The following is a 17,561-nucleotide window of genomic DNA, read 5'->3' as shown; positions in this document are numbered from 1 at the left end:
CACCACCAGCATACCGTGGCTGCAGTGTGTACCATCTACAAGATGCACTGCAGCAACTCGCCCAGGCTTCTTCGGCAGCATCTCCCAAACCCGCGACCTCTACCACCTAGAAGGACAAGGGGAGCAGGCACACGGAAACACTATCACCTACAAGTTCCCCTCCATGTCAGAGAATATCCTGACTTGGAAGTATATTGCCGTTCCTTCATCGTCACTGGGTCAAAATCATAGAACCCCCTCCCTAACAGCAATATAGGAGTACCTTCACCACTGTGACTGCAGCAGTTCAAGAAGGCGGCTCACCACAACCTTCTCAAGGGCATTTAGGGATGGGCAATAGATGCTGGCCTTGCCAGCGATGCCCACATCCATGAAGGACTAAAAAATGCAAGTGTTGTAGCGATCCAAGGCCTTTCCTGGCTCGACCAAGTAAAACATTGTAGATGTTCTCTGCCACAACTGCTCACTGCTCTGTAATTGTCCTGGAGAGCAATGGTAACCCCTCATTTCTTTCCCCCTCTACCAATCACCTGCTGAAACGTTTCTCCCCTAATGACAAGTTCAAAGAGTTCATGGATTTCTTTTTCGTCAAATAGAGACCCTCTGTTCAGCTACCTCTACTGCTTCCTCCTTACCCCTTGCACATCAGGCCAAATCTCTCCTCATACTGTACCCCTGAATCCTTGTTTCCCTATATCTTCTCTTCCTTCTTCCCTACATGCACTCTCTAACTTCATCTAATCCGCATGAACCACTTCCTGCTCCATAGGCGCAAACCGATGACCACCCAACTTCCATTTCTGGCCCCCATGATAGCTAAAGTTATAAATGGCTGCATCTTGTCAGAGACTGTCCCCTTTCATTTGGAAACCACTCATTCCAATAAACTCACACTCGACCGCTCTTCTCTGTGCAAACTGCCACCACATCTCTGAACTCCATTTCGTCCTGCAAGACACTGGGCCAAACATTGCGGCCAGTGGTGGCATACCTCCGGAGTATACCGCTGACCTGTGAAAAGAATACGCATCTACCTGAAGGCGGCCCTCCTGCGAAATCTTGTCATCTGATGCTGCGAGTAGAAGGGCGGCGTAATGGCCACAGATCCCAGGGACGCAGCCTGTATGGAAGCACACCTGGTATTACGTGGACATGGTCCTCCAATAAGAAAATAGAATTAGATTGTACATAACTTCAGAAGGGAATCCTGTAATCCTGTAACTACAGGCCAGTCAGTTTAACATCAGTGGTGGGTAAAGTTTTAGAAACAATAATCAAGGAAAAACTTTATGAGCAGTTGGAGAGGTTTAAGCTAATTAAGGAGAGGCAACACGGATTTGTAAAATGCAGATCATGTTTGACTAATCTAATTGAATTTGTTGATGAAGTAACAGGGAGGATCGAATAAGGGAATGCAATGGATGTTGTCCACATGGATTTTAGGAAGACGTTTGACAAAGTACCACATAGAAGGCTGGTTAACAACATTGAGGCTCATGGAATAGATGGGTCAGTGGCAGCTTGGATAAGGAATTGGCTTAAAGACAGAAAACAGCGAGTTGTGGTAAATGGCTGTTTTCAGACTGGAGGATGGTAGGCAGTGGTGTTCTCCAAGGGTCAGTGCTGGGGCCACTGCTTTTTGACAAGTGGCAGATGGAATTTAATACAGGGAAGTGTGAGGCGATGCGTTTTGTCAGAAGGAACAGGGAGAGGCAATATACACTTAATGGCACAGTTTTAAAGAGTGTGCAGGGACAGAGAGACCTGGGCGTTAATGTGCATAGGTCCCTCAAGGTGGCAGGACATATTGAGAGAGTGGTTAGCAAAGCACATGGGATCTTGGGTACAAAAGTAGAGAAGTTATGCTGAACCTTTATAAAGCGCTAGTTAGGACACAACTGGAGTATTGCGTCCAGTTCTGGTTACCACACTTTAGGAAGGATGTGAAGGCTCTTCAGAGGGTGCAAAGGAGATTTACCAGAATGTTTCCGGGGATAGCTACAAGGACCGTTTGGAGAAGCTGGATTTGTTTTCATTAGAGCAAAGGCGGTTGAGGGGTGATTTGATAGAGGTGTACAAGATTATGACGGGTTTGGCTGTTCCCACTAGTTGATGGTACAAGGACTAGGGGGCACAGATTTAAGTTTTTGGGCAGTAGATACAGGGAGCATGTGAAGAAAAACGTCTTTAGGACCTGGAACTCGCTGCCGATGGAAGTGGTGGAAGCGGACACACTCACTGTTTTCAAGGGGGACTGGATAGGCACTTGAGGGAAATAAATCTGCAGGGCTGCGGGGATAGAGCGGGGAATGGGACTGACTGGATTGCTCTACAGAGAGCCGGCACGGACTCGATGGGCCGAATGGCCTCACTCTGTGCAGTTATGACTCTATTACTCTATAATCAAAATGAATGGAATCCCGTAATCTGATTTAGTTATAATTTACAGGATTGGAATTTAATTCCTAATCAGCTTCGTTCCACCAACTTCACTAAAAATTTAATTTTGTTGATAATAATTATCGACATGATGAAGACTCTCATATTTGCAGAAACAAGGCTGATTTGATACAGTTAAACTATATGATTTCCGAGATGAACGTGTTTAAAACATGTCTGAGGATAGTATCCCCTTACGCTGATGCAAACAGCTCCTGAATCTGTTGGCATCAACCGCCACATTTCCGTATGCAATTGCTGGTCATGTGTTGGGAATATCGTCCAACTCAGCGCCAGCAATTGGTTTTTCTTGGGCCGTGTGGCTGGTCTGTCAACGCGCGGTGGATTTCAAAGGAGGTAGGATGGCGTACTCTGAGAGTACGCAGCCATACCCACCGCAAATTCCGCGCATGGTTAACCAAACCATCATTCTCCAACGCTTCTCCTCTGTATCCAACCTGGTTAGACTGCCGTTACTTATCAGGAAACACTCCGCTTGTGTTGGCAAATTCTGCACATGAAAATCAAATATTTTCCCTTACTCTTTGCTGTCCATCACACATGTAGTCCAAGCAGTTGAATAAGCGCAGAATTTAGAAAATTCCACTTCACAACTGAAGTTAAATTTCTGAACCCGCAATTACATGATGTCAAACGTCATTGCTACGTATCTCATAGAAAACTAACCGCAAACCATTCTTAACAGTTGCAAACTCGCAGTTACTGCAGAGAGTCATCAGTTGAATCTGTTGCTCAGAATGTCGGCGAGTATGCTTTTCCTGTGTCTGACTCTCCGGGGGATTATTTACACAGGTACCTCTTTATTCATTGTTCCAGCTACTTTAATTTATAACATGCTTCGGAGGTAGTTTCCACATTAATTTAGTGAACTGTAATTCCTCTATCTAGATTATTTTTCTCTCTTCCATCGCTATGACGTGTCTAATACAATTAACCTGTACTTGACTATATTTTCTGACAAATGTAAGAAGTCACACAACACCAGGTTATAGTCCAACAGCTTTATTTGAAATCACAAGCTTTCGGAGCGCTGCTCCTTCTTCAGGTGAAGTGGAGAAATGCATAAAGACACAGCTTATATAGTCAGAGAATCATGTCAGATGTTTACAGGTAACCTTTCCAACTGCCATTTATCACACCTCGGCAGAGAGATAATCACAGCAGTCAAAGGTGTGAATGGTGTCCAAACAGGTCAGTCAGGGAAACATTTTCTGACAGCAGCGGACCAGATTTCGTTCAGTGTGACTCAAACGCCCAAACAAGCGATTTTATCCAGAGGGGGGAACATCACTTTCTACTGCATATTCCCCATCTCGCAGGACCATTCCTTGGTAAGAGTGCATTGGTGGAAACAGGGTGAGAATGAATACCTGCGCACAAGCGCCGACAACGGAAAACGATTTGGTCTGAGAAGTAAGGCGGACGGGTTCTTTCAGTTGCTGAGCGCGACTCTCCGAGACTCTGGAGTCTATCAGTGCGCAGTGTTCCATCGGGGAATAATTCGAGGAAATGGATCCGGATCACATCTAATTGTGCATGGTAAGTGTGAAACACAAGAGAGCGGCACAGTCGAAAATATATCGAACATAACAAACGGGGATGTTTTGTGATTGTTTTATTGCACCGCTTTTGACAGTATGAACATGTGTATTGATACATTTCGCGATAAGTAAAGTTGTATGTTCGTGTTCTCTGTGTAGAACTGCTTATTAGACGCAATATCACAGGCAGAGTATTGCAAAATGTATCAATATTAACCAATTTACACATCAGATGTCTGATAGCGGAAGTTCGGAACAAATTCCAAGCATATAACTGACTGAAAATCGTTTGTATTAACGCGCCAATTCCAACATATACACGGCTCTCAGTCCACTTCTGATGCTCTGTCTGCCCCATCTTTGCGGTTTAACATTCCTGAAATTAAATCTCACATAACCGTCAGGGATTAGAAAGCCGGCGTGCAACTAACGGCTTCACTCAACAAACTGGAGCTTGGAGCAAATAACGTTGTCATCTCATTAACCTCCAATAAATAAAACAATACAGAGGAACTGTGTTACCGAACCCTCCTGAGGTTCAAACGAGCATAATTTTGTTCAACAATTGTCAAGTTTCGGCTGTGAAATCTGTCCGATGCCGATCAAGGCCCTCATTTTGCCATCCACAATGTGCAGATTACTGGTCACTGTCTATCTGTTCCTAACACCGAGGGACTCAGCGCGCCAACTTCCCTCGAGGTTTATTTACTTAATTCTTTGGACTATGAAAAGCAAACGTTGATTAGCAAATCGTGGCGACTTGACAGCGCAGGAAAAATTGAACAGATGCGGGTCTCTATGAGAGATATGGATGAGGTGCGTGTAGATGATGAGTGTAACATTAATAGGACAGGAGGCTGCGCTTTCGAATGGTGCTATTATAAGAAAATAGAAACATAGAACATAGAAACATAGAAAAATAGGAGCAGGAGTAGGCCCTTCGGCCCTTCGAGCCTGCTCCGCCATTCAGTATGATCTTGGCTGATCCTCTATCTCAATACCATATTCACGCTCTCTCTAATTGACGGAACGTAAATCAGAATCATATTTAATCTCCCAATGGTGCCCGGTAACTCGACTTTATTCAAACTCTGTTCCACAGCGGCCCCAACCCCACTGAAGATTGTCTCCACAGAAGGAGATTCCCCTGCTTCACTCACTCTTGTGTGTAAAACGGCTGCGTTTTATCCGGAAAATTTGACCCTCACTTGGTATAAAAATGGCGTCGAAATTGTATTAGGAATACATACCAGGAAAGTGCAGAACACAGAGGGTCTGTATGCAGTTTCCAGCTCTTTGACTTAGACGCAGCCTGTCCCGAGCGACGCCAATTATATCTGTCTGGCTTCTCACGTCTCCCTCGAGACTCCAGCTGTTGTCAGGGTATGAGGCCAAAAGACCAAAAAGGACAACCAGCTACTGTTAAATTCGTAGAGAGATATATCGGACAGTTTGCACATAATAATAATCATGAAGATAGTCCACAGAAATCTCACGGGAAATATCAACGAAAGCATTAAATTCATGTTTTAATGTATAATATAGTTGAACCTGACGTGTTGTAAAACCGGGTTATATCTCAGTTATATTCTCAGTCAAAACATTTTTGGTTTCAAATTCCTTTTATCTGATATATACAATTATAAACAGAAGTTTAACTTTTCTATCCGATTATATCTCCTAAAACAGTGTTGTGAGATCCCTAAAACGGTAGTTCGATGCGTAGATAGATCCAGAATGTCTGATCCATTCGACGAAGTAGTTACTTCAAATACTACATCTAAAAAAAAACATTTTGTATGTAATCTTTCTTATTGCCGTTCTATACCGCGGAGCTACTGAAAGAAACCATCATAGTTTAACCAATAAACTATCTTGAGGCCTACTTTTAACCAAACGCCCGTCATAACTTAATGTTTCTATTAATCTTACAGATAGCGTCGATAAGTCACTTTACTTCTGGGTGTGTGGTGGGTGGATTGGCGTTTCTGGTGCTAATGATCTTCGTTGGGACGCGGTGCCGACTGCTGAAGAATGAAGGTAAGATCAACTGCAAGCCCTTTATTTTATTACAAAACCTCCGGGTTAGTGACAGACTCCGGGTAACACGAGGGAAGGTGAGCTCGATTAGGACTTAAAGTTGAAAACAGTGTTATCTGTTTCAGGAAGCGCCGATTGTTCCAAATGCATTTTAAAATGCAGAATGCTCACAGAATCGTAATAAAAATGGAAAGAATTATCTGGATATTTGCAATAAAAATGCACCCTTTGCAGCACGATAAAAACATGTACCCTGAAACAACCCATTCTGTTACAGATGCGCAGCGAGTTTGAGTGAAAAAGTGTGAGGCTCCGGCCGGGGACTGGTTGTACACACACCCCGAAAGCCCAATGGAAGTGCCGGTTTCGTGCAGGCACTGCGCATGCGCGGGAAACCGGCACTTCCGTTCCCCTGAAAGAAGGGGTTGAGAGGTGGAACGCGTGCGCAGGAGAGGCAGCGCGTGCGCATCGAACTTACTTTTTTTTGCATGTTTTCCCGGGAGGGTAAGTCTCCAGGATTTACACTTTTAAAAAGCAGGCGTAAGGCCTGCTTTTTACAAGGTAAGTGGTGAATTAATTAAAATTAAAAGATTTTTTCCACAGGTTTATTATTTTTAAATACTTTAAAGTAAGGTAAGTTTATTTTTAGCCCCGTATAAAATGTAATTATTTTTTTCAAAAATTTAAATTATTGTTTAAAATAGTTATTTCATGTAATTTATAGTTTATTTTAAAAATGTGACGTTTTTTAAAAATTGATTTGAAAATTTAGTGATGTTTTGGGGCTTATAGTATTTATAGGTTTGACAGCTCTTCCTGTCAAACTTATGAATGAAGCATTCCCTGCTGCCATTGGCTCTCCATGGCCCACATGATCCCAGGGGACTCATCGAACTAACTGTGCCCCTGGGATACGCAAGCACTGCGCCCAGGATCGGAATCCCACGCGGGCCCACAGCTCAACGGCTGGCGCGGTACGTAAGTGCAGGTCGGGGGCTTGCACCCGCGGGAAGCCCCCGACCAGAATTTCTGGGCCTAATAGGAACATTAGTAAGCCGTACTGCCCTCGAACCTACTCCGCCATGAGATGAGATCATGGCTGATCCGCTACCTCATGTCCACTTTCCCGCCCTATCCACATATCCCTTGATGCCCTATGTGTCAAAAAAGATTCCCTTAGTTTCCGAGAAATATCTCAAAAATCCACCATTGTTCATCGCTGCAAGGGCTGGGATTTGAAACACTGTCGGACCAATCCGGAATTGGCAATCATGTTCGGCTTTGTTCTGACTCTGGAACTGTTTTTGCAATCACTGACATGGAAACTGAGTAAATATTTCAATCTTTCAATATCATTAAATTTCATTCATTTCCAGGTAAAGAAGAATGTGTAACTGGACCGAACCACCGTCAGAGCTGGTGCGTTCATTCATCCATCCCGGCAGACGGTTGAAACGTCAAGAAAGATTGCTATAATGGAAAGAGTATATCATTGTCACATCAGAGCAGTTTAAGTCTATTTACTGAAAGTATTTATCCGGTCTTAGTAAGTCATTTAAATCGTGGTTAGAATTGTACTTGACACCCGGTGCGTTGCTGGTAAAAATGTTAAATGGCAGACAACAAAACTGCTTGCTCCGTTGAAAATGCACCTAGGTAATAGCTGTCTATAGATTCATCTATTCTCTGGATTTGAAAAAAAAATTACGTCCTAAAGCTGCCGCTCATTTAAACATTTCTGGAACATTGTGTTGCAGTGTGAACATTGACATGTTTAAATATTAGTTATAGTGATCACAGTTCCTTAATATACACACCTATGTAAATATATCTGAATTAGGGTTTGTGCACTTGATCTTTGGCCGAGTTCTATCTATTCAATGTTTGATCAGCGGCGCGTAAACGGGTGGAGGCAATAAGCTAGCCACATAACCAAACAATTTCCTTTCTGACCCATGCAGGGAGCAGCGGCTGAATTCATGCATTATGCTGCATTGGATTTGAGCAGAGCCAGGTAAACTCCAAGACCGAAACGTGAAGAGGAGAGAACCGTGTACGCTGAGGTAGGACTGTGTAACAAATCAGAGAAACATAGATCACCGGTGTTACAACTCATTCATGCGATAACGGGGGGCATATGTTTGTGCTGACTTTGACCGTGTGCAGCAGGCCGCAAAGCTTACAAAACGACCAATTAACAATATTTACAAACATTGGCTTCACAGACCGAACAAGGGACAGGCCGTGACAAGTTGACATACGCGACTATAGCATTGACTGGCTTAGAGAAAACGGGGAAATGCAAAAATAACGAAAGGACAGAGTATGCCCAGCTACGGACAAAAAAACAAAGAGAAGTAACAGAGGCCGTCTACACAGAAGTAAGAACCAAATAGCAATAGAATTTTAGATGAGGAATTAACTTTTTTGGTGTGTTCTGATCGCATTTCGCTCCCATATCACGCGTATGTATACCGTGCGATATCATCCCTACGAGAGGTAACGCCTTCCGTTGATATATCAGAGAATACAGTCTATAGTTATTACTTACTGTTTTCTTAAAAGTAACTTTCCTGACATAATTTGATGTTAAATCGGTATTAGTTAACTGATGACAAATCTCTGCTCATTCGATTAGAATGATACGCTAATATCCTTGCTGTACCGAATTATCATCATACATTATTAATTCAATAAAAATTGATTATATACGATCTTTTACAAGTCAACGATTGGTGCTCATTTTTTGCGTGCAAAACTGCAAAACCTGTGTGTTGGTTTATGTGTGGCGTCACTGCACTCTGACTTCCAGTCCAGGTGACGTTCCCGATGTGAAACGGGGGAAGCTCCAGTCTATGGAATCGTCCATCAAGCTACTGAAAACAGCTACCCGTTGTTTTATATCTTCCAAACATCTGTCTACCCATGTGGTCAAGTAGATTTATAGAATCTTACAGCACAGAGGGAGACCATGCTGCCCATTGTGCCCGTGTTGGCACTTTGAAAGATCTAATCAATTAGCCCCACTCTCGCGCTCTTTCCCTAAAGCCCTGCAATTTTCTTCTTTTCACGTATATATCCACTTGCGTTTTGAAATTTCCCATGTATTTTGCTTCCAAGACTCATTATCTTCTGGTGTCACTATCGTTACCGATGGGAATGTGTAAACGCTTCGCCTTAAGGCGTTTGTCCCTCTTTTATTCATTCCAGTTTCACATATTAATCTGCCTTTTTGTTTTATATATCCACACACATTTCAGTACAGTTAAATTGGTTAAATCTCTGAAACGCACTGCAATTTCTTCATTTCCTACAATATTGTAACATTGATTACATGGGCTCACAAATTGTAGGTTCTGCATATTGTCCAAAATATCAAGAGAGTTCGGCCAATAAAGCACCTTTTACTCAATTTCTGCATAATTGCAACCATTTTGTGAGGAATGTTGCTCATTCAAATTGCTCCGATCACACTGTTTGACAACATAGAACTGGAGTTTGGAGGTGATGAAGGAGCAGATTTGCAAATAATTTCTAATGTGTCGTCTAGCCGACCTGTTCCAATCACATCGGGACATTGAGCAGAGGCAAGAAATCCCCATTCGTGATGTCACAGGAGAGACACTTCCATCTGGCATTCCTGCATCCAGACAGCATGCAACCGGCAGATTAGAATCATAATAAAGGTGACTGGAAGACAGTAATAAGTGGAGAGATATTTTCCGTTACAACATTGAAGGAATATCAGGCAGTTCTGAAGCGTCTAGATGTTTGCATTCCCCTTAAATAATACACTATCTATGATTATGCACAAGATGACTGAAAAGACAATGCGCAGACATATGTGCAGAAGCAAATATACCGACCAACACATGCACGGCAAATGTATCGTGGCTGTGGATACCTATTGACAAATATCCAACGTCGAATGCCAATGGGAGCACATCTTGGTTCTCTCCGTCCAGGTAGATTTGCAGATTAGTATTTTGCTGGTGGCTTAATGTAAAGGTAATCCTTGCTGCAAGTAAATCGTTTCGGTTTATACTACAATTAATACATAATCAAAGTAAAGATATGAATAGGAATGGATAATCAGCTTAACGGACTCAAACACGATGATTTTTTTCTTATTTGCCTTATCTCTATGTTACCCAGTAAACCACTTTAACTTTCTCACCACCTCTCCCCCAATCAAAAAACAGTTTAATTCGCCGAATTTCTGTTAATCGCTTGCCGCACATTATCGATACAGGTCTGAATCAGAAAAATTGGTCTTTCAGTTATATTCAGAACATAGTTTCTACAGCTTAGAATCGCGACCTCTGATTCCACGCAAGCAACCGGCTTTCCCAATGCAATTGAATTGCCACCTTAATCACTCGACGTGAAAAAGGGGTTGCAGTTAACTCTATGGGACGTATCGTTTTATATTGACAACACTCAATCTAAGCACTGTTCACGTTAAAACCACTATCAATAAGACTTTCTACTGCCTTACATGATGAAGACTGTATTTGCAGTCGCTGAGCATTTGTTTTCACTGCGAAACACAAGTGCTTATGTTGGTTAGTACAAAATTATGAAATAAAAAACGCTGGGAACTTTATTTTTTTTACATAATTTCCCATCCCACTGTAGTTACACTCAGAGCGATATCGAACCCCATCCCTGTGAGACCTACTCCACCTGGTCAGGCCGTGACTTGGATTGATGCTGCAAGTTTAGCATGGCTGGCAAACGGAAACCACTTCACCTGGAGCGAAATTTGGCGACAATGAAATCTGACGGTGTATGATCATTTTCTATGAACCATGTTGTGTTTGAAAGACCCAGGAAAAACTGATAATTCTCAAAAATTCAGCGATTCCCGCCGACCGCGACATTTTATGGCAAAAGGTACCAATGCCTTTAATAAAAAAAATTCACTGCTAACCAAATAAAAGGTTCATTAATGAAAGAGCTTTAAAAAAACGCATATTTGCCCAAATGCATCGCCTTGGTTGTACAGCTATCCTGTCGGTTACTCTCTCCATGCCCTAAAACGAATATACAGCACATAAACAGGTCATTTAGCCCAACTAGTCTGGGCTGGTGTTTATAATCCACACGAGTCTCCTCTCATTCCAGCGACCTCATCTCAGCCTTTCAGCATATCTTTCTATTCTCGTTGCTCTCATGTACTTGTCACGTTTTCTTCTGAAAGCCTCTAAGCTACTTGCTTCAACCACGTCCTGTGGTAGCCAGTTCCACATTCTAACCACTCTCTGAGTAAAAAAAAATCTCCTTATTTCTCTATTGTCTATTGTATTTATTAGTAACTATTTTATATTTATGGCCCGTAGATTTGGATTCTCCCACAAGTGGAAACATTCTTTCCACATATACCCTGTCCAACCCATTCATAATTTAAAAAACCTCTGTCAGATCACCTCTAAGCATTCTCCTTTAGACAAAAAAGCCCTAATCTCCGACAACCACTTCCATCTTCCTTTGTATGACTCCAGCCAGTGAAGTGTTTGCCCCCGATCCAGATTGACTTCAATTTTATTAGGGCTCTTTGGTGCCGCACTCGGGAAAATGCAGCCTTGATGTCAATGACATTCACTCTCACCTCACCTCTGGAATTCAGCTATTTTGTCCATGTTTGGACAAAGGCTATTATGAGGTCTGGAGCTAAGTGGTCCTGGCAGAACCCAAACTGAGCATTGGTGAGCAGGTTATTTGTGAGTAAGTGCCACTTGACAGCACTGCTGACGATACCCTACGTCACTATGCTGATGATTGAGAGTAGGCTGATGAGGCAGTAAATGGAAGGATTGAAAATGTCCAGCTTTTTGTGGACAGGACAAACCTGGGCAATTGTCCACATTATTGGGTAGATGCTGGTGCTGTAGATGCCAGAGGTGCAGCTGATTCTGGTGCACAAGTTTTCAGCACTACAGCCGGGATGCTGCAGGGACCAATAGCCATTGCTGCATCCACTAAACTCAGCCATTTCTTGATATCACGTGGAGTGAGTCGAATTCGCTGAAGACTGACACCTGTGATGGTGGGAATCTGAGGAGGAGGCAGAGATGGATGTTCAACCGGGAACTTCTGGCTGCAGATGGTTGCCAATACTTCACCCTTGTCTCTTCACTCACGTGCTGGGTTCCGCTGTCGTTGAGGGGAACAGTGTTCATGGAGGCATTTCCTCCCATTAATTGTTTAATTGTCCACCACCATTCATGACTGGGTGTGGCAGGACTTCAGAGATTTGATCTGATCTGGTGGTTGTGGGATCGCTTAGCTCTGTCTATCGCATGCTGCTTCTGCTGTTTAGAATGTTGTAGCTTCCCCAGGTTGGCACCTCATTTTTAGGTACACCTGGTGCTGCTCCTGGCATGTCTACACTGCTCCTTGAAACAGGGGTGCTGGCCTGGCTTGATGGTAATATTAGAGTGCGGGATATGCTGGAGCAGAAGGTTACAGATCGTGGTGGAATACTGTTCTGGTGGTGCTTATGGATGCCAGTTTTGAGCTGCAAGATCTGTTCTGATATACACAACACGTGTCCTCAGTGTGAAGACGGGATTTTGTTGGTTACTGCTACCAATGTTATGGTGAGTTTTTTCAAGTTTTACTTGGTCAAATAGGATTTTCCCTCGTGTTGGTTCTCTCACCAACTGCCACAATCCCAGTCAGCCAACTTGGGCAGTATTGGTGCTACCGAGCCACTCTTGGTGACTGAAGTCCACTAGTAGTACATTCTGTGCCCTCAGTGTTTCTTCCAAGTGGTGTTCAACATTCAATAGCTGACGGCAGTAATCAGCAAGAGGTTTCCATGCCATGCGGAGTCAATGTTGAGGAATGCCACTCCCTTTCACTGGTGGTTCTGTCCTGCATGTGGGACAGGCCATACCCAGAGACTTTGGCTGATAGGTCAGTGTAGTCGATCGGACAGCTCTCTCAATTTTGCCACAAGTCCCCAGATGTTAATGAGAAGGACTTTGCTGGGTTGATTAGGGTGGGTGTGCCTTGGTCAAGTCTGAATCCAATGCCGAGTGTTCCTGCTGCTTTACTCTTAATATAATTTTTGTAGCAGTTTGATACAACCGAGTGGCTTGCATTTAAGAGCTAACTACATTCTATATTTCCCGGCACATGGGTCTGGAGTCACTTGTGGGCCAAACAGGGTAAAAACAACCGGTTTCCTTCTCTAGAGGACATTAGTGAACCAGTTGGGATTTTACGACAATCCAATAGCTTCATAGAATCATAGAACTGTTACAGCACAGAAGGAGGCTATTCGGCCCGCCGAGTCTGTGCTGGCTCTCTGCAAGAGCACTTCAGCTTGTCCCCCTCCGCAGCCCTTTCCCCATAGCCCTGCAAATGTTTTTCCTTCTGGTACTTATACAATTCCCTTGTGAAAGCCACGATTGAGTCTGCCTCCATTAACCTTTCAGGCAGTGATTCCAGATCCTAACCACTCACTGTGCAAAAAAGTTTTTCCTCATGTCACCGTTGGTTATTTTGCCAATCACCTTAAATCTGTGTCCTCTGGTTCTCGACCCTTCCACCAATGGAAACAGTTTCTCTCTCTCTACACTGTCTAGACCCCTCATGATTTTGAATACCTCTTTCAAATCTCCCCTCAACCTTTTCTGCTCTAAGGAGAACAACCCCAGCTTCTCTAGTCTATCCACGTAACTGAAGTCCCTCATCCCTGGATTAATTCTCATAAATCTTTTCTGCACCCTCTTCACATCCTTCCTAAAATGCAGTGCCCAGACTTGGACACAATACTCCAGTTGAGGCCAAACCAGTGTTTTATAAAGGTTCATCATAACTTCCTTGCTTTTGTACTCTATGCCTCGATTTCTGAAGCCCAGTATCCCATATGCTTTTTAATCTGATTTCTCAACCTGCCCTGCCACCATCAACGATTTGTGCACATATACCCCCAGGTCTCTGTTCATGCACCCAGTTTAGGATTGCACCCTTTAGTTTATATTACCTTTCCTCGTTCTTCCTACCAAAATGTATCAGTTTGAACTTTTCTGCATGAAATTTAATCTGTCATGTGTCCGCCCATTCCTCCAGCCTGTCTATGTCTTCTTGAAGTCCATCACTGTCCTCCTCACTATTCAATATACTTTCAAGTTTTGTGTCATCTGCAAATTTTGAAATTGTGCCCTGTACTCCCAAGTCCAAGTCATTAATATATGTATCAAGAAAAACTGTGATCCTAGAACCGATCCCTGGGGAACACCACTGTATACCTTCCTCCAGTCCAAAAAGCAACCGTTCACCACGACTCTCTGTTTTCTGTCAATTAGCCAATTTTGTATCCATGCTGCCACTGTCACTTTTGTCCGTGGGCTTCAACTTTACTGGCAAGCCTATTATGTGGTACTTTATCAAACGCCTTTTGGAAGTCCATGTACACCACATCAACCGCATTGCCCTCATCAACCCTCTCTGTTACCTCATTAAAAAACTCGATCAAGTTAGTTAAACACGATTTGCTTTTAACCAATCGTGCTGGCATTCCTTCATTAATACACAATTGTCCAAGTGACTTAACTTTGTCCCTGATTATGGTTTCGAAAAGCTTCCCCACTACCGTGGTTAAACTGACTGGCCTGTAATTGCTGGGATTATCCTTACACCATATTTTGAACAAGGGTTTAACATTTGCAATTCTCCAGTCCTCTGGCACCACCACCGTATCTAAGGCGGAATGGAAGATTATGGCCAGTACCTCTGTGATTTCCTCCTTAACATCCCTTAGCATCCGAGGATGAATCCCATCCTGGTGACTTATCAATTTTAAGTACAGACAGCCTTTCTAGTACCTCCACTTTATCATTTTTATCTCATCTGGTATCTCCACTATCTCTTCTTTCACTATGACTTTGGCAGCATCTTCTTCCTTGGTGAAGATAGATGCAAAGTACTCATTTAATACCTCAGCCATGCCCCCTGCCTCCATGTGTATGTCCCATTTTTGGTTCCTAATTTGCCCCACCACTCCTCTTTCTACCCGTTTATTATTTATATGCCTATAGAAAACTTTTGAATTCCCTTTTATGTTAACTGCCAATCTATTCTCATATTCTCTCTATTATTCTCAATCTGACATCTGTCATATGCGTGCTTTTTCTGCTTCCTCTTACTCTCTATCTCCTTCATCATCCAGGGAGCTCTGGTTTTAGTTGCCATGCCTTTCCCCCTCTTGGGAATGTACCTCGACTGTGCTCGAATCATCTCCTCTTTAAAGGCAGCCCATTGTTCGATTACAGTTTTGCCTGCCAATCTTTGATTCCAAATTACCTGATCCATTCTCAACCCACTGAAATTGGCATTCCTCCAATTAAGTGCTTTTAATCTAGATTGCTCGCTGTCCTTTTCTATAGCTAATCTAAACCTTATGATACTATGATCACTGTTCCCTAAATTTTCCCCAACTGATACATGCTCCACTCAACCCATCTCATTCCCCAGAACCAGATCCAGGAATGCCTCCTTCCTCGTTGGGCCAGAAACGCACTGATCAAGAGAGGTCTCTTTAACACACTTCAGAAATTCTTCCCCATCTCTGCCCTTTACACTATTACTATACCAGTTTATATTAGGAAAATTGAAGTCCCCCAACAACATGGGAGCTTGGTAAGTGTGGGAGTTTTAAAGGTTAATCTCTTTTAAAATCTAGTGTTAATTGCTAGGAGCTCTTAAGTAAGATCAAATGTTTAAGTTAAATTTTAAACTTAACATTTTTAAGTTTCTTTCAGGCTTAAGCAGAGAAAACAATCAAGCTCTCCTACCGAAGAGCTGCTTTAGTAAGTTAATTAGCTTGCTAGAGTAAACTGGTTCCTGAAACAATACCAGAGCAGTGTTGACTCACCTGAGTTACAAAAAGTATAAATACAGGGACCTGTGACTGCAACTGGCACAAGGTGCAGCGGGCACAGAGTGAACAACTTGGGTGTTTGGTAAGTGTGGGAGTTCGGTGAAGTGTGGGAAGGAGGTGCTGCTTTGCCTTGCTTTTCCTAACTTCTCCCACAGAGCGGCGGCGGACCTGAGCGGGAGCAGACCTGAGAGCAGGGATAAAAGCAGCAGCAGACCTGCAACCACTGGAGAAATCTGCAGTGTGGCATCACAGGTAAGGCAGATAAGTGATTGGTAGTGACTGTGGGCTAAGTTTTAAGTTAACATATAGCATATATCTAAATTTTCATACCTAAACTTAAATTAATTAATTTAATAAACTAAACGAAGTAAATAATTTGATTAACACCAAACTAACTAATTAAATAAATACAATAAAGAGAGAACAGGAGATGTGTTGTTACTGCAATATGTGGCAGCTTGTGAATATTTTTGTCCAGGGTGACTACATCTGCGGTAAGTGTCTGAGGCTTGAGGAAATTCGGCTCTGAGTTGAGGAGCTGGAGTCCGAGCTGCCGACATTGCGAGGGAGGGAGAAAGCTTACTGGACCTTTTGCTCCAGGAGGCAGCCACACCCCTTAGATTAAATACTTTGGAATTGACACATGGTCAGGGACAGGAGGGTGTGACTGCAAGTGAAGTAGGTATGGGGATCCAGGAGGTAGTATTGCAGGAGCCTCAGTCCCTGCACTTGTCCAATAGATTCGAGGTACTTGCAACCCTTGTGGACAAGTTTGGGGACTGCGGGGAGGACGAGCAAACTGACCAAGGCACCATGGTATAGGAAGCCGTTCAAGTGGGGGGAGTAAAAAGAAAGGTGGTTGTACTAGGCGACAGTATAGTCAGGGGGATAGACACTGTTCTCTGCAGCCAGGAGCATGACTCCCGAAGGTTATGTTGCATATCCAGTGCCAAGGTGAAGGACATCTCCTCTAGGCTGGAGAAGAACTTGGAGTGGGAGGGGGAGGACCCAGTTGTCCTGGTCCACGTAGGTACCAAAGACATAGGTAGGACTAAGAAAAAGTTGCTGCTGAGAGAGTTTGAGCAGCTAGGGACTAAATTAAAAAGAAGAACCACAAAGGGCAGAAAACATTGGTGGGAATTGTCTATAGGCCTCCAAATAGAAGTGATAATGTAGGGGACGGCATCAAACAGGAAATTAGAGATGCATGTAACAAGGGTACTACAGTAATCATGGGTGGCTTTAATGTACATATAGACTGGCCAAACCAAATTAGCAATAATACTGTGGAGGATGAATTCCTGGAGTGTGTACGAGATGGTTTTTTAGACCAGTACATTGAGGAGCCAAATAGGGAACAGGCTATCCTAGATTGGGTATTGTGCAATGAGAAGGGGTTAATTAATAATCTTGTCGTGCGGGGTCCTTTAGGGAAGACTGACCATAACATGATAGAAATCTTCATTAAGATGGAAAGTGAAGTTGTCCAATCCGAAACTAGGGTCCTAAATCTAACCAAAGGAAACTGCGAAGTTATGAGCAGTGAGTTGGCTATGATAGATTGGGGAACTTCATTAAAAGGCATGACGGTGGATAGGCAATGGCTAACATTTAAGGAATGAATGCAT

The 17,561-nt window shown here is 43.1% G+C and overlaps 1 protein-coding gene and 1 pseudogene across 1 annotated transcript in view; one reads left to right on the top strand and one right to left on the bottom strand.

The window, feature by feature from the left end:
* Window positions 1-3,197: 3,197 nt before the first annotated feature.
* Window positions 3,198-8,437, top strand: LOC147116262 (tyrosine-protein phosphatase non-receptor type substrate 1-like; annotated as a pseudogene).
* Window positions 8,438-10,486: 2,049 nt separating this feature from the next.
* LOC147116261 (natural cytotoxicity triggering receptor 3 ligand 1-like) overlaps window positions 10,487-17,561 on the bottom strand; it is a 36,016-nt gene continuing 28,941 nt past the window's right edge. Inside the window, exon 6 of the mRNA XM_085992034.1 lies at window positions 10,487-10,581. Coding sequence (XP_085848160.1) covers window positions 10,487-10,581 — 95 coding nt within the window. The remainder of the gene's footprint in view (window positions 10,582-17,561) is intronic.

The sequence above is a fragment of the Somniosus microcephalus genome, chromosome 6 (genome assembly GCF_052327205.1).
Source record: "Somniosus microcephalus isolate GS21.2 chromosome 6, FLI_Smic_1.0, whole genome shotgun sequence".
NCBI classification, from domain to species: Eukaryota; Metazoa; Chordata; class Chondrichthyes; order Squaliformes; family Somniosidae; genus Somniosus; species Somniosus microcephalus.
The sequence above is the reverse complement of the archived record's forward strand: the minus strand, read 5'-3'. Positions and strand labels throughout refer to the sequence as shown.